This window comes from Pseudophryne corroboree, chromosome 5 (assembly GCF_028390025.1).
Source record: "Pseudophryne corroboree isolate aPseCor3 chromosome 5, aPseCor3.hap2, whole genome shotgun sequence".
Classification (NCBI taxonomy): Eukaryota; Metazoa; Chordata; class Amphibia; order Anura; family Myobatrachidae; genus Pseudophryne; species Pseudophryne corroboree.
In genome coordinates this window covers 851,324,928-851,348,075 of record NC_086448.1, presented here as the reverse complement: position 1 = coordinate 851,348,075, position 23,148 = coordinate 851,324,928, and the positions used below count along the sequence as shown (strand labels likewise).

Sequence of the window (23,148 nt, the reverse complement as noted above, 5' to 3'; positions counted from 1 at the left end):
AGACACAGTGCACTGCCAGGTAGTGATGTCACTGACACATGATGCAGTACCAGGTAGTGATGTCACTGACACATGAAGCACTGCCAGGTAGAGATGTCACTGACACACGAAGCAGTACCAGGTAGAGATGTCACTGACACATGAAGCAGTACCAGGTAGTGATGTCACTGACACATGAAGCAGTGCCAGGTAGTGATGTCACTGACACATGAAGCAGTGCCAGGTAGTGATGTAACTGACACATGAAGCACTGCCAGGTAGAGATGTCACTGACACATGAAGCACTGCCAGGTAGTGATGTCACTGACGCATGAAGCAGTGCCAGGTAGAGATGTCACTGACGCATGAAGCACTGCCAGGTAGAGATGTCACTGACACATGAAGCACTGCCAGGTAGTGATGTCACTGACACATGAAGCAGTGCCAGGTAGAGCTGTCACTGACACATGAAGCAGTGCCAGGTAGTGATGTCACTGACGCATCAAGCACTGCCAGGTAGTGATGTCACTGACACATGAAGCAGTGCCAGGTAGTGATGTCACTGACACATGAAGCAGTGCCAGGTAGTGATGTCACTGACACATGAAGCAGTGCCAGGTAGTGATGTCACTGACACAGGAAGCAGTGCCAGGTAGTGATGTCACTGACACATGAAGCAGTGCCAGATAGAGCTGTCACTGACACATGAAGCAGTGCCAGGTAGTGATGTCACTGATGCATCAAGCACTGCCAGGTAGTGATGTCACTGACACATGAAGCAGTGCCAGGTAGTGATGTCACTGACACATGAAGCAGTGCCAGGTAGTGATGTCACTGACACATGAAGCAGTGCCAGGTAGTGATGTCACTGACACATGAAGCAGTGCCAGGTAGTGATGTCACTGACACAGGAAGCAGTGCCAGGTAGTGATGTCACTGACACATGAAGCAGTGCCAGGTAGTGATGTCACTGACACATGAAGCAGTGCCAGATAGAACTGTCACTGACACATGAAGCACTGCCAGGTAGTGATGTCACTGACACATGAAGCAGTGCCAGGTAGTGATGTCACTGACACATGAAGCAGTGCCAGGTAGAGCTGTCACTGACACATGAAGCACTGCCAGGTAGAGATGTCACTGACACATGAAGCACTGCCAGGTAGTGATGTCACTGACGCATGAAGCACTGCAAGGTAGTGATGTCACTGACACATGAAGCAGTGCCAGGTAGTGATGTCACTGACACATGAAGCAGTGCCAGGTAGAGCTGTCACTGACACATGAAGCAGTACCAGGTAGTGATGTCACTGACACATGAAGCAGTGCCAGATAGAGCTGTCACTGACACATGAAGCAGTGACAGGTAGTGATGTCACTGACTCATGAAGCAGTGCCAGGTAGTGATGTAACTGACACATGAAGCACTGCCTGGCAGTGATGTCAGTGACACATGAAGCAGTGTCAGGTAGTGATGTCACTGACACATGAAGCAGTGCCAGGTAGAGCTGTCACTGACACATGAAGCACTGCCAGGTAGTGATGTCACTGACACATGAAGCAGTGCCAGGTAGTGATGTCACTGACACATGAAGCAGTGCCAGGTAGTGATGTCACTGACACATGAAGCAGTGCCAGGTAGTGATGTCACTGACACATGAAGTAGTGCTATGTCTCCACCATGACAGTTATAGATCATATGGAAATGAATACCTTCTTTGCTATGGTTAGTATTACCATTGTAGTGTACAGTATATTTACTGTATTATGATTCGGAATTTGTTGTAAATAATATGAAATATGAATAATAATCATAATTATGAGTTACTAAAGTCATAAATAAACATATTTGCAGGTAGTGGAGACATGGTGTAAAAACAGAAATATAGTGTCCGTAATGACGTGGGGGTTGGAGGTGGAGGGACGTATAGAGATCCTGGAGCTGTCAGCAGGCAAATTCTTGAATGGATCCTAGAGCCGGGTGACAAGGTAACATGTGCGGTGGGAATCCAGTGAACTGCGGGCCACCCCGCAATGCGAGGCATGGATCCTGTGTGGAAGAGAGTGGAGAATAAGCACAGAATAATAATAATAATAATTGTATTTATATAGTGCATATATAAGACTCAAGGTGCATAACATCAGAGAGAAGATGGATGGTGTAATGGGGGTGAGGAAAGGTGGGTAAGAGAAGCATACTATCAGAGAGAAGATGGATGGGGTGATGCAGATGAGGATAGGTGGGGAAGAGAAGCATAACATCAGAGAGAAGATGGATGGGTTGATGGGGGTGGGGATAGGTGGGGAAGAGAAGCATACTATCAGAGAGAAGATGGATGGGGTGTTGCGGGTGAGGAAAGGTGGGGAAGAGAAGCATAACATCAGAAAAAAGATGGATGGGGTGATGGGGGTGGGGATAGGTGGGGAAGAGAAGTATAACATCAGAGAGAAGATGGATGGGGTGTTGGGGGTGGGGATAGGTGGGGAAGAGAAGCATACCATCAGAGAGAAGATGGATGGGGTGATGGGGGTGGGGATAGGTGGGGAAGAGAAGCATACCATCAGAGAGAAGATGGATGGGGTGATGGGGGTGGGGATAGGTGGGGAAGAGAAGCATACTATCAGAGAGAAGATGGATGGGATGATGGGGGTGGGGATAGGTGGGGAAGAGAAGCATAACATCAGAGAGAAGATGGATGGGGTGATGGGGGTGAGGAAAGGTGGAGAAGAGAAGCATACTATTAGAGAGAAGATGGATGGGGTGATGGGGGCGAGGAAAGGTGGAGAAGAGAAGCATAATATCAGAGAGAAGATGGATAGGGTGATGGGGGTGAGGAAAGGTGGAGAAGAGAAGCATAATATCAGGGAGAAGAAGGATGGGGTGTTGGTATAGGGATAGGTGGGGAAGAGAAGCATAACATCAGAGAAAAGATGGATGGGGTGATGGGGGTGGGGATAGATGGGAAAGAGAAACATACTATCAGAGAGAAGATGGATGGGGTGTTGCAGGTGAGGAAAGGTGGGGAAGAGAAGCATAACATCAGAGAGAAGATGGATGGGATGAGGGGGGTGGGGATAGGTGGGGAAGAGAAGCATAACATCAGAGAGAAGATGGATGGGGTGTTGGAGGTGGGGATAGGTGGAGAAGAGAAGCATAATATCAGAGAGAAGATAGATGGGATGTTGGGGTAAGGATAGGTGGGGAAGAGAAGCATACTATCAGAGAGAAGATGGATGGGGTGTTGGGGGTAGAGATAGGTGGGAAAGAGAAGCATAACATCAGAGAGAATATGGATGGGGTGTTGGAGAAGAGAAACATAACATCAGAGAGAAGATGGATGGGGTGTTGGGGTGAGGAGATGTGGGAAAGAGATGCATACCATCAGAGAGAAGATGGATGGGTTGTTGGGGTGAGGAGATGTGGGAAAGAGAAGCATACTATCAGTGAGAAGATGGATGGGGTGTTGGGGTGAGGAGATGTGGGAAAGCGAAGCATACCATCAGAGAAAAGATGGATGGGGTGTTGGGATGGGGATAGGTGGAGAAGAGAAGCATTCTATCAGAGAGAAGATGGATGGGGTGTTGGGGGTGGGGATAGGTGGGGAAGAGAAGCATAACATCAGAGAAAAGATGGATGGGGTGATGGGGGTGGGGATAGGTGGGAAAGAGAAACATACAGAGAGAAGATGGATGGGGTGTTGCGGGTGAGGAAAGGTGGGGAAGAGAAGCATACTATTAGAGAGAAGATGGATGGGGTGATGGGGGTGGGGATAGGTGGGGAAGAGAAGCATAACATCAGAGAAAAGATGGATGGGGTGATGGGGGTGGGGATAGGTGGGAAAGAGAAACATACTATCAGAGAGAAGATGGATGGGGTGTTGCGGGTGAGGAAAGGTGGGGAAGAGAAGCATAACATCAGAGAGAAGATGGATGGGATGATGGGGGTGGGGATAGGTGGAGAAGAGAAGCATTCTATCAGAGAGAAGATGGATGGGGTGTTGTGGGTGGGGATAGGTGGGGAACAGAAGCATAACATCAGAGAAAAGATGGATGGGGTGATGGGGGTGGGGATAGGTGGGAAAGAGAAACATACTATCAGAGAGAAGATGGATGGGGTGTTGCGGGTGAGGAAAGGTGGGGAAGAGAAGCATAACATCAGAGACAAGATGGATGGGATGATGGGGGTGGGGATAGGTGGGGAAGAGAAGCATAACATCAGAGAGAAGATGGATGGGGTGTTGGGGGTGGGGAAGGTGGAGAAGAGAAGCATAACATCAGAGAGAAGATAGATGGGGTGTTGGGGTAAGGATAGGTGGGGAAGAGAAGCATACTATCAGAGAGAAGATGGATTGGGTGATGGGGGTGGGGAAAGGTGGAAAAGAGAAGCATACTATCAGAGAGAAGATGGATGGGGTGTTGGGGGTGGGTATAGGTGGAGAAGAGAAGCATACTATCAGAGAGAAGATGGATGGGGTGTTGGGGGTGGGTATAGGTGGGGGAGTGAAGCATAACATCAGAGAGAAGATGGATGGTGTGATGGGGACGGGGATAGGTGGAGAAGAGAAGCATACTATCAGAGAGAAGATGGATGGGGTGTTGGGGGCGGGGATAGGTGGGGAAAAGAAGCAAAACATCAGAGAGAAGATGGATGGTGTGATGGGGGTGGGGATAGGTGGAGAAGAGAAGCATACTATCAGAGAGAAGATAGATGGGGTGTTGGGGTAAGGAGAGGTGGGGAAGAGAAGCATACTATCAGAGAGAAGATGGATTGGGTGATGGGGGTGGGGAAAGGTGGAAAAGAGAAGCATACTATCAGAGAGAAGATAAGATGGATGGGGTGTTGGGGGTAGAGATAGGTGGGAAAGAGAAGCATAACATCAGAGAGAATATGGATGGGGTGTTGGAGAAGAGAAGCATAACATCAGAGAGAAGATGGATGAGTTGTTGGGGTGAGGAGATGTGGGAAAGAGAAGCATAACATCAGAGAGAAGATGGATGGGATGTTGGGGTGGGGATAGGTGGGGAAGAGAAGAAATACTATCAGAGATAAGATGGATGGGGTGTTGGAGAAGAGAAGCATAACATCAGAGAGAAGATGGATGGGGTGTTGGGATGAGGATAGGTGGGGAAGAGAAGCATACTATCAGAGAAAAGATGGATGGGGTGTTGGAGAAGAGAAGTATAACATCAGAGAGAAGATGGACGGGGTGTTGGGATGGGGATAGGTGGGGAAGAGAAGCATACTATCAGTTAGAGCAGAGGTTCCCAAACTGTGTGCCGTGGCTCCCTGGGGTGCCTCGGGACACTTGCAGGGATGCCCTGGGTTAGTGGTCCAGGACAAATTAAATTATTCATGGTCAATATAATAGGCAAAACCAGTGCTGGTGGCTGCCATTCATAAAATATGTGGCCAAACAGAAGCAAATCTTGTCCCTCACCACACAACTGACCCTAAGGATGACATATAAACTAGAGATGAGCGGGTTCGGTTTCTCTGAAACCGAACCCGCACGAACTTCATGTTTTTTTCACGGGTCCGAGCTGTCGGATTCTCGCGAGACTCGGATTCTATATAAGGAGCCGCGCGTCGCCGCCATTTTCACACGTGCATTGAGATTGATAGGGAGAGGACGTGGCTGGCGTCCTCTCCATTAGAAATTAGATTAGAAGAGAGAGAGAGATTGTGCAGAGTCAGACAGAGTTTACCACAGTGACCAGTGCAGTTGTTGTTAGTTAACTTTTATTTATTTTAATATATATCCGTTCTCTGCTATATCCGTTCTCTGCCTGAAAAAAAACGATACACAGCAGCAGCCAGTCACACAGTGTGACTCAGTCTGTGTGCACTCAGCTCAGCCCAGTGTGCTGCACATCAATGTATAAAAGGCAAAGCTTATAATAATTGTGGGGGAGACTGGGGAGCACTGCAGGTTGTTATAGCAGGAGCCCCCAGGAGTACATAATATTATATTAATTTAAAATTAAACAGTGCACACTTTTGCTGCAGGAGTGCCACTGCCAGTGTGACTAGTGGTGACCAGTGCCTGACCACCAGTATAGTAGTATATTGTTGTATGTATTGTATACTATCTCTTTATCAACCAGTCTATATTAGCAGCAGACACAGTACAGTGCGGTAGTTCACGGCTGTGGCTACCTCTGTGTCGGCAGTCGGAACTCGGCAGGCAGTCCGTCCATCCATAATTGTATTACAATATATACCACCTAACCGTGGTATTTTTTTTTCTTTCTTTATACCGTCATAGTGTCATACTAGTTGTTACGAGTATACTACTATCTCTTTATCAACCAGTGTACAGTGCGGTAGTTCACGGCTGTGGCTACCTCTGTGTCGGCAGTCGGCAGGCAGTCCGTCCATCCATAATTGTATTATTATTATAATATATACCACCTAACCGTGGTTTTTTTTCCATTCTTTATACCGTCGTCATAGTGTCATACTAGTTGTTACGAGTATACTACTATCTCTTTATCAACCAGTGTACAGTGCGGTAGTTCACGGCTGTGGCTACCTCTGTGTCGGCAGTCGGCAGGCAGTCCGTCCATCCATAATTGTATTATTATTATAATATATACCACCTAACCGTGGTTTTTTTTTCATTCTTTATACCGTCGTCATAGTGTCATACTAGTTGTTACGAGTATACTACTATCTCTTTATCAACCAGTGTACAGTGCGGTAGTTCACGGCTGTGGCTACCTCTGTGTCGGCAGTCGGCAGGCAGTCCGTCCATCCATAATTGTATTATTATTATAATATATACCACCTAACCGTGGTTTTTTTTCCATTCTTTATACCGTCGTCATAGTGTCATACTAGTTGTTACGAGTATACTACTATCTCTTTATCAACCAGTGTACAGTGCGGTAGTTCACGGCTGTGGCTACCTCTGTGTCGGCAGTCGGCAGGCAGTCCGTCCATCCATAATTGTATTATTATTATAATATATACCACCTAACCGTGGTTTTTTTTTCATTCTTTATACCGTCGTCATAGTGTCATACTAGTTGTTACGAGTATACTACTATCTCTTTATCAACCAGTGTACAGTGCGGTAGTTCACGGCTGTGGCTACCTCTGTGTCGGCAGTCGGCAGGCAGTCCGTCCATCCATAATTGTATTATTATTATAATATATACCACCTAACCGTGGTTTTTTTTCCATTCTTTATACCGTCGTCATAGTGTCATACTAGTTGTTACGAGTATACTACTATCTCTTTATCAACCAGTGTACAGTGCGGTAGTTCACGGCTGTGGCTACCTCTGTGTCGGCAGTCGGCAGGCAGTCCGTCCATCCATAATTGTATTATTATTATAATATATACCACCTAACCGTGGTTTTTTTTTCATTCTTTATACCGTCGTCATAGTGTCATACTAGTTGTTACGAGTATACTACTATCTCTTTATCAACCAGTGTACAGTGCGGTAGTTCACGGCTGTGGCTACCTCTGTGTCGGAACTCGGCAGGCAGTCCGTCCATCCATAATTGTATTATTATTATAATATATACCACCTAACCGTGGTTTTTTTATTGCGCCTCATTGCGCCTCTTTTTTTCTTTGCGTCATGTGCTGTTTGGGGAGGGTTTTTTGGAAGGGCCATCCTGCGTGACACTGCAGTGCCACTCCTAGATGGGCCCGGTGTTTGTGTCGGCCACTAGGGTCGCTAATCTTACTCACACAGTCAGCTACCTCATTGCGCCTCTTTTTTTCTTTGCGTCATGTGCTGTTTGGGGAGGGTTTTTTGGAAGGGCCATCCTGCGTGACACTGCAGTGCCACTCCTAGATGGGCCCGGTGTTTGTGTCGGCCACTAGGGTCGCTAATCTTACTCACACAGCTACCTCATTGCGCCTCTTTTTTTCTTTGCGTCATGTGCTGTTTGGGGAGGGTTTTTTGGAAGGGACATCCTGCGTGACACTGCAGTGCCACTCCTAGATGGGCCCGGTGTTTGTGTCGGCCACTAGGGTCGCTTATCTTACTCACACAGCGACCTCGGTGCAAATTTTAGGACTAAAAATAATATTGTGAGGTGTGATGTGTTCAGAATAGGCTGAAAATGAGTGTAAATTATGTTTTTTGAGGTTAATAATACTTTGGGATCAAAATTACCCCCAAATTCTATGATTTAAGCTGTTTTTTAGGGTTTTTTGAAAAAAACACCCGAATCCAAAACACACCCGAATCCGACAAAAATAATTCGGTGAGGTTTTGCCAAAACGCGTTCGAACCCAAAACACGGCCGCGGAACCGAACCCAAAACCAAAACACAAAACCCGAAAAATTTCAGGCGCTCATCTCTAATATAAACGCGATCTACTTAATATAATATTTCTTTCTAAATTTCTCAATAAGAAATTTTTGGCCTAGGGGTGCCATGAAAAAAATTCTGATATTCTAGGGCGCCGTGATTCAAAAAAGTTTGGAAACCACTGAGTTAGAGGATGGATGGGGAGTTGGGATGGGGATAGGTGGGGAGAGAAGCATACTATCAAAGAGAAGATGGATGGGGTGTTGGGATGGGGATAGGTGGGGAAGAGAAGCATACTATCAGAGAGAAGATGGATGGGGTGTTGCAGAAGAGAAGCTTAGCATTAGAGAGAAGATGGATGGAGTGTTTGGGTGAGCATTGGTGGGGAAGAGAAGCATACCATCAGAGAAAAGATGGATGGGGTGTTGGGTGTGGGGATAGGCGGGGAAGAGAAGCATAACATCAGAGAGAAGATGGATGGGGTGTTTGGTTGAGGATTGGTGGCGAAGAGAAGCATAACATCAGAGAAAAGATGGATGGGGTGTTGGGATGGGGATAGGTGGGGAAGAGAAGAAATACTATCAGAGAGAAGATGGATGGGGTGTTGGAGAAGAGAAGCATAACATCAGAGAGAAGATAGATGGGGTGTTGGGATGCGGATAGGTGGGGAAGAGAAGCATACTATCAGAGAGAAGATGGATGGGGTGTTGGGATGGGGATAGGTGGGGAAGAGAAGCATACTATCAGAGAGAAGATGGATGGGGTGTTTGGGTGAGGATTGGTGGGGTAGAGAAGCATAACATCAGAGAGAAGATGGATGCTGTGATGGGGTGGGGATAGGTGGGGAAGAAACATACTATCAGAGAAAAGATGGATGGGGTGATGGGGGTGGGAAAAGGTGGGGAAGAGAAGCATACCATCAGAGAGAAGATGGATGGGGTGTTGGGGGTGGGGATAGGTGGGGAAGAGAAGCATACTATCAGAGAGAAGATGGATGGGGTGATGGGGGTGGGGATAGGTGGGGAAGAGAAGCATACTATCAGAGAGAAGATGGATGGGGTGATGGGGGTGGGGAAAGGTGGGGAAGAGAAGCATACCATCAGAGAGAAGATGGATGGGGTGTTGGGGGTGCGGATAGGTGGGGGAGAGAAGCATAACATCAGAGAGAAGATGGATGGGGTGTTGGGGTGGGAAAGGAAAGCATAACATCAGAGAGAAGATGGATGGGGTGTTGGGGTGGGGATAGGTGGGGAAGAGACGCATACTATCAGAGAGAAAATGGATGGGGGGATGGGGGGAGGAAAGGTGGGGAAGAAAAGCATACCATCAGAGAGAAGATGGATGGGGTGTTGGGGTGGGAAAGGAAAGCATAACATCAGAGAGAAGATGGATGGGGTGTTGGGTGGGGATAGTTAGGAAAGAGAAGCAGAGAGGGGTTTGGATAACGTGATCACAGGAGAACATCTTACAACATGTTTCCTCTCCTGCCACAGGAGCGGCCTTTTGTGTCCTACATGATATATTGTGAGGGCAGGAAATGTGGTCTTGGAATGTAAACACCAGACTCCCCTGGATTTTCAAAAATATATATATTGTCGAAGCAAAAAATATTACACACACACTCCACGTGCAAACACCACACAGAGTGGCCACTGGTCGTGCGCATTCTCACCGTGCGTACGCATACATGCACGCTACGTACACTGGTTCACGAGCCTTGCGCATTGGAGCATGATGGGTGTATATACGGTAAAAGGAGCAATCACTGCGAAACGCCATAAAGTTGCACACAGACACTTATTTCATACAACACATAAATTACACATAGATAAAACATGTCAAGCACCAGACACTATAATGTATTTATATAATAGAGTGTAAAACCAGATATATATGTATTATTGGGATGGAACAAGTTAATTATATCATGCTTAGTGTCAAAATAATCAGGGTAATGAGTGAATTAATTTGATGGCAGTGGGTAGGTTGTAGCACATTGCAACGATTAGTTATGATTGAATGTATGAATATGAAGCTACATTCTAAAGTGAATAAAATAATCTCCTGAAAGAAAGCATGTGGGCAGGAAACCAGTGGCTAACCCTTATGATGTCTTCTTCAAGGCTGGATGTTGCTTGCATATGAACTGACCAATAACACATCATGAATGAGATATCTCCCTCCCCTGGACCAATAACAGAAGACTCAGTCCCAGACATGTACTTCTCCCCCAATACACAGTATATAGGTGATTCCCCTCACCCAAGAACTTCTGTTTGCTGTTTTTCTGTTGCTGTTTTGTTGCAGTTGAGGCAGAGCTAAAGATGGAGCGGACTGTGTAAAGTATGCTGGCTGTAGCTGTAATTGATCTTTATGTTACTACAACTGCTTCTTGTGTAATTGTAACATTGTAACTGAATGATATATACTGTATGTGGCCGGAGAGACTAACCAGCCACACGTGTAATGGCGGCCGCGGCACTGAAGGTGTTAACCCCTAGTGCCCGGCGCCATTAGGAGGACAATGGGCGCTTGGCACCACTTTTAAACTGTGCTCTGGCGCTAGTTGGCATCTTTAAATGTATTGTGGGTGCTAGGCACCGGGTATTTTAAATATGTTTAATAGTGTGTCATATGTTATATCGCTGCGCAGTGTGCAGTTGGAGAATGATGAACTGATGGACAGGGCACTTACAAGGAAAGTACAAGGTATTTTGTTTCTAAAAAGGCCTTGAAAATATTTTGTGAGACACTTTTTGCATAGGAAGTTGTATGGTAATTGTCCTAGCTGGTGACTTGCTATGTACAAGTAAATGTCAATTAGCCGGACTCTTGGTGGACAAAACATCTTTGAAATACAAATGAAGGTGGAAGGAAGACTGTTTGTTGTGTTGCAGCCTTTCCTGTTGTAATCACAAACACTGGGTTTGCATGGAGATGCGAATGAGACAGAAACATTTGTATTTTGAAGCTATGTGTTAAATGTCTCAATGGCGAAGTGTAAACTCCCAGGTGGTAGGAATTGGAGTTTAAATTATACAAAACTTTGTGTGTGCCAGGAAGGAGGAAATCGCTTAATTAACTTATATCCTTTTAAAATGTAATTTATGTATATTTTGTAAGATATCCTGATTGGATGGAAAGGACTGTGGTTTGTGATTTTACTGTATAAAAAGAGGAGGCCTGTGAGCCTCCAGGGTGTATTATACCATTTTGATTCTGCTGTAACATCTGCTGTATTACTCAGCCTTTTTGAAGGCTGTATTTGGGCAAATAAAGATCTTCTGCCTAAAGACGATGCTTCATCTTGTGACCTGCAGGCCTATGCAAAACATAGCCCCGTTCTCCGACTGTCCAGGGAGCACCCCAACGTCTCCAAGTTCCGCCTTCCGCCAGCTACCGGTAGAGGACTAGTGGGGATTCGTCAATACCACACAGGTGTGGTAAGGCAGTGTGTTGGCACATACAGAGCAGAACCATGGTTCCAAACACCACGGCAGGTTAGGAGTTTGGTGGTGGCAGCATAAACCCACCCACAGCGCAGTGAGTGGAGTTAGCAACAGGCGATTACTGACGGTAAGCGGGAATCCCCTATGTGGTCAGGTCCCGTGTGACCTAACCTTCCATTCTGTGTACTGGGGACGGGACCGTCCGGTCACACTGTACTTGTGATATATTGTATACATACCCTTTTAATATCAAATATATACATCTCTGAGCGTTGGACCTCAGCTTACAATGTGTGCAAGTACTTGTTTTCTCTTAAGGGATGTAGTATTTGCTACATACAGCGCACTTTTATCGTATATGGTAATAAGATGCGCCTTGCGTCCGCAGCATATATTTACGCTGGCACTTTAAATATTTATTAGAGATAATCTGAACTTCTCAATATAGACATACTGTACCCCCGATTTCAGATGAAGGTGCCCTGAATAGGAACGTGGTCACACTACAGGTACCCTTCCCATAAAATCATCCTTTCAGTTCTATGACACCTTTTAGTTTATTTTAATTATTTTTACTATCCGTGTTCTTAGTGCTAAGAGTGTGCACCTGCATCTCTCTTCCCCCAGCATAGTGTGCATCTGCATCTCTCTTCCTCCAGCATAGTATTAGAAGCCTCAGCATGATAGCACCTCTTGATATCTTTAGTAATAGGATGTGCAGTCCAGGTCCCCCCTTTTTTCCCACTATATTTGTGTATATATTTTACACTAGAAGGCCAGGCTTCCTTCCTCTGGTATTGGCACTCCTCCCATTCACCCTCAGGTGTATTAATTAGCTGGGTTCCTGCATTTCAGATCACACATTGATAAGGCCCTATTTAGAGGTAAGTCCTGAATACATTTATAGCATGTGATAGTATTAGTAATGTTAGGGACCCATGTGATGAAGTCACCTGGCCGCGGTACATGGGCCCGCATATTTGCGCAAATGTGTGCTAAGAACTTCAATTATACTCCATGTTCATTGTGAAGGTTTATTTCAATTATTTTTTACTATCAGTGTTCTTAGTGCTAGGAGTGTGCGTCTGCATCTCTCTTCCCCCAGCATAGTGTGCGTCTGCATCTCTCTTCCTCCAGCACAGTGTGACAAATCCGCAAACTGTACTTGGATTGGGACAAGAGTGCCGATTGGCTGGAGTAATATACTCTAAGCCAGGATAGTTAGGAGAAATGAATATAATGAATTATGAATCTTGATTTTCTGCTGGAATTATGTGGAATATTGATACCTCAGGGTATGAAACTATACTCATCCATTTGATGGTTTTGCTCAGGGGTAGAGCTAGGCTTTCTGCCACCAAGGGCAAAGACTCAGTTTACTTCAATACAGACTGAAATGTTTGCAAGGTGAGCACAAAACCCAATATTAGTCTCATTCTATTATTCTTTGGTTCTGGGGCATCTTAGGGAGTAATTCAGACCTGATTGCTAGGGTGCGTTTTTGCATCCCTGCGATAAGGTAGTCGCCCCCTACAGGGGGAGGGTATGGTGTGTGTGCAGGTTGTGCACAGCCCAAGACTTACTCAGCGGCTGCGATGATCGGGGCCGGGGCTGACGTCAGACACCCTCCCTCCAAACGCCTGGTCCCTCCTGCGTTTTCCCGGACACTCCTTGAAAATGGTCAGTTGCCACCCACAAATGGCCTCTTCCTGTCAATATCCTTGCAATTGCCGGTGCGTTCGTAATTTTTGCACCATCCTGTTGCTGAGCGGCGACCCCCGTTGCTGCGGTCCGTCGCGCCTGCGCATTGCGGTGCATATGCATTTGCAGTTCAGATCTAATCGCAGGCTGTGAGAAAACGTACAGCAGCGATCAGGTCTGAATCGGCTCCTTAATTTTATATGGAACATCCACACTCCACTGTCTCAAGACTCATAGGGAAGTATTGCTACCAATACTACATTACATTATCCACCATATAATGGAGAGAACATCAGTGACCACCATATAATGGAGAGACCATCAGTGGCCACCATATAATGGAGAGAACATACCAGTGGCCACCATATAATGGAGAGAACATCAGTGGCCACCATATAATGGAGAGAACATCAGTGGCCACCATATAATGGAGAGAATATCAGTGGCCACCATATAATTGAGAGAACATACCAGTGGCCACCATATAATGGAGAGAACATACCAGTGGCCACCATCTAATGGAGAGAACATCAGTGAACACCATATAATGGAGAGAACATCACATTGGCTACCATATAATGGAGAGAACATCAGTGGCCACCATATAATGGAGAGAACATCAGTGGCCACCATATAATGGAGAGAACATACCAGTGGCCACTATATAATGGAGAGAACATCAGTGGACACCATATAATGGAGAGAACATCAGTGGCCACCATATAATGGAGAGAACATCAGTGGCCACCATATAATGGAGAGAATATACCAGTGGCCACCACATAACGGAGAGAACATACCAGTGGCCACCATATAATGGAGAGAACATCAGTGACCACCATATAATGGAGAGAACATCACATTGGCCACCATATAATGGAGAGAACATCAGTGGCCACCATATAATGGAGAGAACATCAGTGGCCACCATATAATGGAGAAAACATCACAGTGGCCACCATATAATGGAGAGAACATCAGTGGCCACCATATAATGGAGAGAACATCAGTGGATACCATATAATGGAGAGAACATCAGTGGCCACCATATAATGGAGAGAACATCAAAGTGGCCACCATATAATGGAGAGAACATCACATTGGCCACCATATAATGGAGAGAACATCAGTGGCCACCATATAATGGAGAGAATATACCAGTGGCCACCATATAATGGAGAGAACATACCAGTGGCCAACATATAATGGAGAGAACATCAAAGTGGCCACCATATAATGGAGAGAACATACCAGTGGCCACCATAAAATGGAGAGAACATACCGGTGGCCACCATTTAATGGAGAGAACATCACAGTGGCCACCATATAATGGAGAGAACATCACAGTGACCACTATATAATTGTAGAGAACATTCCAGTGGCCACCATATATTGGAGAGAACATGCCAGTAGCCACCATATAACAGAAATAACATACCAGTGGCCACCATATAATGGAGAGAACATCACCATGGTCACCATATAACAGAGAGAACATACCAGTGGCCACCATATAATGGAGAGAACATCACAGTGGCCACCATATAATTGTAGAGAACATACCAGAGGCCACCACATAATGGAGAGAACATACCAGTGGCCACCATATAACAGAGAGAACATACCAGTGGCCACCATATAATGGAGAGAACATCACAGTGGCCACCATATAACAGAGAGAACGTACCAGTGGCCACCATGTAATGGAGAGAACATAGCAGTGGCCACCATATAACAGAGAGAACATAACAGTGGCCACCATGTTATGGAGATAACATACCAATGGCCACCATATAATGGAGAGTACATACCAGTGGCCACCATATAATAGAGAGAACATACCAGTGGCCACCATATAATGGAGAGAACATACCAGTGGCAACCATATAATGGAGAGAACATACCAGTGGCCACCATATAACAGAGAGAACATAACAGTGGCCACCATGTTATGGAGATAACATACCAATGGCCACCATATAATGGAGAGAACATACCAGTGGCCACCATATAATGGAGAGAACATACCAGGGCATAATATTATGCAGAAGAGATAACAGTGTGGGACATATAATATCTACAATACGGAATTCCAGTAGTAAAGGATATGACTGTAACCCTAACCACTGTACAGATGAGACACACTCCTTATGACAGATTAAACAGTGGAGTCATTCTCACTCATTCACACTGTTTATAAACTCAAATATTCTAGATTCTAGATTCTAGATCCTATGGTTTAGATCCTGTGTGTTGGGATTTCCTTCATACAGTCTTAAAATACACTAGTAGATTCTTTTGCAAGGTGAGCACCGTGACCCACCATAAGTCTCATTTGTTGCCATACTGCATGGACAGCACCCTGCTCGGGTGACCTTAACAGCCTGCTAGTGGTGCAGCCTACTATACTCACCCACATCCTTTTCTAGCCCACCCACATACCACCATGGCCATCCATGTCACTCCCACATCCCCTCCCTCATTTCATTTTTATTTAATAAAAATTATAAAAATAAAGTGAACTCAGGTGGTCCATCGAGACCATCATTCTGCCGAGGACATACCTATACCCGGGTGTAGTATGGTTTGCCGCCGGTCGGGGTCCCGGCGACCAGCATACCAGCACCGGAATCCCGACCGCCGGTATACCAACAGCTGGGCGAGCGCAAATGAGCCCCTTGTAGGCTCACTGCACTCGCCACGCTATCTATTCTCCCTCCAGGGAGGTTGTGGACCCCCAAGAGGGAGAAAAGATGTTGGTATGCCGGCAGTCGGGATTCCGGAGCCGGTATGGTGGTCGCCGGGAGCCTGGCCGCCGGCAACCTGAAGACCACCCCTATAGCCAATGCTCCCCTGCTGAGGGCCACATGCCCTGCCTCTGCCCTCTAGTTTTGTACCTGGGTTTGCTGGTATTTCCGCTTTTTTCCGGGCATAGTGTCGTATCTTACACATGCAGATAAACAGGGCAATTCAGGAGTTGCACATAAATGGTGTACAATTGTGTGCCCAGAATGAAATGCAGATATTTGCTCATAAACAGAGTTATACGCATCTGTGCCACCACATGGACCTATATACAATGTATACAGGTGGATGTATCTGCCTCAAGGTCAGTGTGCACCTGCAGCAACCCTAGCCGTGGTACAAGAGATCTGTCTGAAATCACAGTTACCACTTCTGTCCATACATGCTTCCTGTAAATATAGCCTATGTGTGAACGCCTTGATGCCAGCCAGGTATACTGATTCATCTGCAAGTGGTGCTGCGCCCGTAGATGTATTAGAACAGCTGAAGAGAACATAAATAAGAAGTTATGGTAGATTTACCATCAATAACTCTACTTCTCCTTCAGGGTCCACAGTGGAATCCACAGGATATACCTTGGTACCCTAACTCTCTCTCAAACTACTGTCCCATCTCTCAGCTCCCATGTCTCTCTCCCGTCCCATCTCTCAGCTCCCATGCCCCTCCAAGCTACTGGAGAGACTTGCCTACACTCGCCTCACACACTTTCTTAACTCACACAGCCTACTGGACCCACATCAGTCAGGCTTTCGTGCCCAACACTCCACGGAGACAGCACTGACCAAAGTAGTGAATGATCTGGTCACTGCTAGATGGAAAGGCCATTACTCACTACTTATTCTCCTTCATCTCTCTGCTGCTTTTGACACTGTTGACCACTCTCTTCTCATACAAACACTACAATCCCTAGTTCTTCAGGACACAGCCCTTTCTTGTTTCACATCCTACTTATCTAATCGCTCCTTCAGTGGTTGTTTCTCTGATTCCACCTCTTCTTCTCTACCACTATCAGTTGGAGTATCGCAAGGCTCAGTCTTAAGGGGGGTACTCACAAAGCAATCGCTGCTTAAAATCTAAGCAATCTGACTAGATTGCTTAGATTTTAAGCAGGATCGCTCCGTGTGTAGCCCCCACAGCGATAGCGATGTGCAGCCCCGCGCATCGCTATCGCTGGTGCTAGATTGGTCTGCATGCAGGCCAATCTAGCAGGTCGCTCACTTCACCCGCTGGGTGAAGTGAGCGGCCCCCCGTCTCCCCCCACACGCTCAGCACACATCGCGCTGTGCTGAGCGGTGGTAGAGATGTGTGCTGAGCGGTTCGCTCAGCACACATCTCTCCCGCATCGGCCAGTGAGTACTGGCCTTTAGGTCCTCTGCTTTTCTCTATCTATATCTCATCTCTTGGGAATCTAATCAGCTCTTTCGGATTTCAGTACCATCTGTATGTGTCACGATCCGGGTATCTGGACGCCATTTCTTACCCATCAGATGCCTCCTAAGGCTGGCTCAGCGCTCCAGGACCGGATCCCATCTGTTATCCTAATGTTCACATTCCTGCATCCTCTCCTGTCTCTCTGAGACGCTGTCACAGTAACGCCTTATTACATCTGGCATGGCGTCTCCCGCGGCCTCCGCCGCCGTCCCTGAGCTTCTGCATGCAGAGTGTCAGAGTGGCGATTACGTCAGCCGCGGCCTCCGCTGTGTCCGCGTGGTTGGATGTGCACTTGTCAGCCTGGCGTCTCCTGTCTCCAGTGGCCGGCGCCGCCATTACTGTTTTCATTACCACATGGATTACAAACCAAACTTCCCTCCAAGTGTCTGCATGGGCGCAGCCATCTTGGATTCTGTCAGCTGATCATTTCCTCCAATCTGTTGTCAGTATTGTTAATCTGCATAATTGCCTAGCCAATCCCTTCCTTGCTGCAGGTATAAATACACTGTGCCTGAGCAAGGAAGGCGTCAGTGCTTTGGTTGTCAAACCTAGTTCCTGTTTGTCTCTCTCCTGTGATTGTCTTCCAGGTTCCAGCTCCTGTCTCAAGACTTCCACCATAGAGACCCGCACCAGCATTCCACCTGCGGTGTAGCCTGACTCTCCAATCCATTGTGGATTCATCTGTTTCCAGCTACAACATTACCTGCTTCCAGCTCAGCTTTCAGCAGAGTACAGCTTCCCTTAAAGGGCCGGTGTCCTTTCTACACTTTACCACTCTCCACCGGTATTATTATTTCTCCGCTCTCAAGTTCTACATTTCAGTTCATATTTCATCGCTCCCAAGTTCATCTATTATTTAACTGGTTCCAGCCAGTATCCACTCCGTGCTAACAACAGTCTGGTTCCAGCCAGTATCCACAGCAGCTGTTTTACCTTCAGCAACCCAGCTTTTCCTGGAACACCAGCTGGCACAATCCTGGGTTATCTCCATTGCTACAGTCGGGCCTGGTAAGGACTTTCCATCTAGAAGATCATAAGAACTATCTCACACTACCAGTGCCCTGTGGCTCCTGCCATCCTGTAGTACCCAGGAACTGTATTTATTATTTGCTGACTTTTACGTTTTCTTTTACTGCTGCTGTGTTGCGGAGTTGTCATAATAAACATCATTGACTTTTATCCAAGTTATCGTGGTCACGCTTTCGGGCAGTTATTATTCATGTTACTTACATGTCCAGGGGTCTGATACAACCTCCCAGGTTCCGGTACATCTCAGCCCCTACAACTGAGGCTGCCTCCCGTCAGCTCAGGCCCTCAGTTGTGACAGTAAGCACTGACCTAATGAATCCAGCCAGAGACCAGGATCAAGCGGCCAGGCCGATGCAAGAACTGGCAGCCCGACTAGAACATCAGGAGGCTGCACAGGGCCACATCATCCGCTGTCTCCAGGATCTCTCTACTCGGCTGGATGGGATTCAGACAACTCTCCGTGGATCAGGCGCATCTGGTGCGTCAACCACAGTGACTCCAGCTATAACCCCACCCACCTTACCCATTTCTGCTCCACGTCTTCATCTTCCAACGCCAGCAAAATTTGACGGATCTCCAAGATTCTGCAGGGGATTTCTCAACCAGTGTGAGATTCAGTTTGAGCTACAACCTGGCAATTTTCCCAGTGACCGTACAAAAATTGCCTACATTATCTCTCTTCTCAGTGGCTCCGCCCTTGACTGGGCATCACCGTTATGGGAGAGGTCCGACACCCTGCTATCTTCTTACACTGCATTCGTGTCAACATTCAGGCGCATCTTCGACGAGCCAGGCCGGGTAACCTCAGCTTCATCCGAGATTCTCCGTTTACGCCAGGGGTCACGTACTGTAGGACAATATCTGATACAGTTCCAGATCCTGGCATCCGAACTGGCATGGAACGACGAGGCCCTGTATGCTGCATTCTGGCATGGCTTATCTGAGCTTATTAAAGATGAGTTAGCTACCAGAGACTTACCTTCTAAGTTAGATGAGCTAATCTCACTCTGCACGAAAGTTGATTTACGTTTCAGAGAGAGAGCAACTGAGCGTGGAAGATCATCTGCTCCAAAATCTTCTGCTCCTCCTCCTCGTCAACTGTCACCATCTAAAGATGAGCCCATGCAAATTGGCCGTTCCCGTTTAACTCCTGCTGAGCGCCGAAGACGCCTCTCTGAGTCTCTTTGTCTTTACTGTGCAGCTCCGTCTCACACCATCAATGCCTGTCCCGAACGTCCGGGAAAACTCCAAACCCTAGCTCGCCCAGGAGAGGGCCGGCTAGGAGTAATGATCTCCTCTCCATCTCCTCATGATTGTAATCTCCCAGTCTCGCTTCAAGTTGCTCAACGTTATCGGAACGTCATTGCCCTCCTTGATTCCGGAGCAGCTGGGAACTTTATTACTGAAGCCTATGTTAAACGGTGGTCCCTACCCACCGAGAGACTTCCTTCCTCCTTTTCCTTAACTGCCGTGGATGGCAGTAAAATTTTTGATACTGTTATTGCTCTAAGGACTCTACCAGTTCGTCTGAGAGTGGGAGTTCTTCATTCCGAACTTATTTCACTTTTAGTGATTCCAAGAGCCACACATCCTGTGGTCCTGGGCCTTCCATGGCTCCGTCTTCACAATCCTACAATTGATTGGACGACTACGCAAATCCTGGCATGGGGTTCCTCCTGTGCAGAGACATGTTTGTTTAAAGTATTGCCTGTCTGTTCTTCCTCCCCCAGGTCGTCTGATGTTCCACCTCCTCCATATCAAGATTTCACGGATGTGTTCAGTAAAGCTTCTGCTGATATCCTTCCTCCTCATAGAGAATGGGACTGCCCGATTGATCTCGTTCCAGGGAAGGTTCCACCTCGAGGCCGAACTTATCCGTTGTCTCTGCCTGAGACGCATTCTATGGAGGAATACATTAAAGAGAACCTAGCAAAGGGGTTCATTCGACCTTCTTCTTCCCCAGCCGGCGCAGGCTTCTTTTTTGTAAAAAAGAAAGATGGTGGTCTGCGGCCGTGCATCGACTACAGAGGTTTGAACGACATTACCATTAAGAACCGTTATCCTTTACCCCTGATTACTGAGCTCTTTGACAGAGTTAGCGGAGCTACCATCTTTACAAAGCTGGACTTGCGAGGTGCATACAATCTCATCCGGATCCGTGAGGGTGACGAGTGGAAGACCGCCTTTAACACCCGTGACGGACATTATGAGTACCTCGTCATGCCCTTCGGATTGAGCAATGCTCCAGCTGTCTTCCAGCATTTTGTCAATGAGATCTTCAGAGACATTCTATACCGTCATGTCGTGGTCTATCTAGACGATATCCTCATTTTTGCCAACGATTTAGAGGAACATCGTTTTTGGGTTAAAGAGGTTCTGTCCCGTCTCCGTGTCAATCATCTCTATTGCAAATTAGAAAAATGCGTCTTTGAAGTCAAGTCCATTCCGTTTCTAGGGTACATTGTGTCCGGTTCCGGACTAGAGATGGATCCTGAGAAACTACAAGCAATTCAGAATTGGCCGGTACCCTTAACCCTCAAAGGGGTCCAGAGGTTCTTAGGGTTCGCCAATTATTACCGAAAGTTTATACGAGACTTTTCCACCATTGTGGCGCCTATTACTGCTTTCACCAAGAAGGGTGCTAACCCGTCCAAGTGGTCTGAAGAAGCCATGCAAGCTTTTCATCTTTTAAAACAGAGGTTCATCTCTGCGCCTGTCCTGAAACAGCCTGACATCGACTCTCCTTTCATCCTAGAGGTGGATGCCTCCTCCGTTGGAGTAGGAGCGGTGTTATCTCAGAGGGCTAAAGATGGCCATTTACATCCTTGCAGTTTCTTCTCCCGGAAGTTCTCCCCAGCTGAGCGCAACTATGCCATTGGCGACCAGGAGTTGCTAGCCATCAAGCTCGCTCTAGAAGAGTGGAGGTATCTGTTGGAGGGAGCTTCTCATTTAATCACCATACTTACAGACCACAAGAACCTTTTATACCTGAAGGGCGCACAATGTCTCAACCCTCGTCAGGCCAGATGGGCACTTTTCTTTTCCAGGTTCGACTTTAAACTCCAGTTCTGTCCGGGCTCTCAGAATCGCAAGGCCGATGCCCTTTCCCGCTCATGGGAGCAAGAAAATGAGTCAGAGTCTTCAGACAAGCATCCTATTATAAATCCGTTGGCATTCTCCATGGTAGGGATGGACTCTACGCCCCCATCAGGGAAAAGTTTTGTGAAGCCGATGCTAAGGAAGAAGCTCATGCATTGGGCCCATGCTTCCCGTTTTGCCGGACATACAGGTATCCAAAAAACCCTGGAGTTTATCTCTAGGTCCTATTGGTGGCCAACTCTGAAAAAAGACGTCTTGGAGTTTATTGCATCTTGCCCAAAGTGTGCCCAACATAAAGTATCCCGCCAGTCGCCTGCGGGGCAACTGGTTCCACTATCCGTTCCCCGTCGACCATGGACCCACTTGTCGATGGATTTCATTACAGACTTACCCATGTGCAACAAGTTCAATACCATCTGGGTGGTAGTTGACCGGTTCACCAAGATGGCACACTTCATTCCTCTCACCGGTCTTCCGTCAGCTTCCAAGTTGGCTCAAGAATTCATACAAGAGATCTTCCGACTCCACGGTCTTCCTGAAGAAATTATCTCAGATCGAGGAGTTCAATTCACAGCCAAATTCTGGCGAAGTTTATGTCAAGTCCTCCAAGTCAAGCTAAAGTTTTCCACGGCTTACCATCCTCAGACCAATGGTCAAACCGAGAGGGTGAATCAGGACTTGGAGGCCTTCCTCCGCATCTATGTGTCCTCCTCTCAAGATGACTGGGTTCAATTACTTCCCTGGGCCGAGTTCTGTCATAACAACCAGTATCATTCTTCATCTGCTTCAACACCATTCTTCACTAACTTTGGATTCCACCCTAAAGTCCCTGAGTTCCAACCGCTTCCAGCAACTTCTGTTCCCGCAGTGGATATCACCTTGCATCAGTTTGCCAATATCTGGAAGAGCGTACGATCAGCTCTGCTCAAGGCATCGTTCAGGTACAAGAAGTTTGCGGATAAGAAGCGTCGAGCAGTTCCTGCTCTCAAGGTGGGTGATCGGGTATGGTTATCCACGAAGAATTTGAGGTTAAGAGTTCCCAGTATGAAGTTTGCACCTCGCTATATCGGTCCTTTCAAGATTGAACAAGTCATCAATCCTGTTGCTTACAGACTCCAGTTGCCTCCCTTCTTAAAAATACCCAGGACATTCCATGTTTCCCTGTTGAAACCGCTGATCTTGAATCGGTTTCATTCCTCACTTCCTCCAACTCCGAAAGTCCAAACTCAACGAGGCGTTGAGTATGAAGTGGCCAAGATCCTGGACTCACGTCACCGTTACGGTCAACTACAGTATCTTATTGACTGGAAGGGTTACGGCCCTGAGGAACGTTCATGGACCAATGCTTCTGATGTCCATGCTCCTGCCTTGGTCCGGAGA

General features: G+C 46.9%; 1 protein-coding gene across 1 annotated transcript in view; it reads right to left on the bottom strand.

The window, feature by feature from the left end:
• Positions 1-1,696: 1,696 nt before the first annotated feature.
• The window catches only part of LOC134928695 (acid-sensing ion channel 1C-like), a 650,441-nt gene continuing 628,989 nt past the window's right edge, over positions 1,697-23,148 (bottom strand). The window contains exon 11 of the mRNA XM_063924712.1: positions 1,697-2,029. Within this exon, the coding sequence (XP_063780782.1) occupies positions 1,951-2,029 (79 nt within the window). The 3' untranslated portion in view covers positions 1,697-1,950. The remainder of the gene's footprint in view (positions 2,030-23,148) is intronic.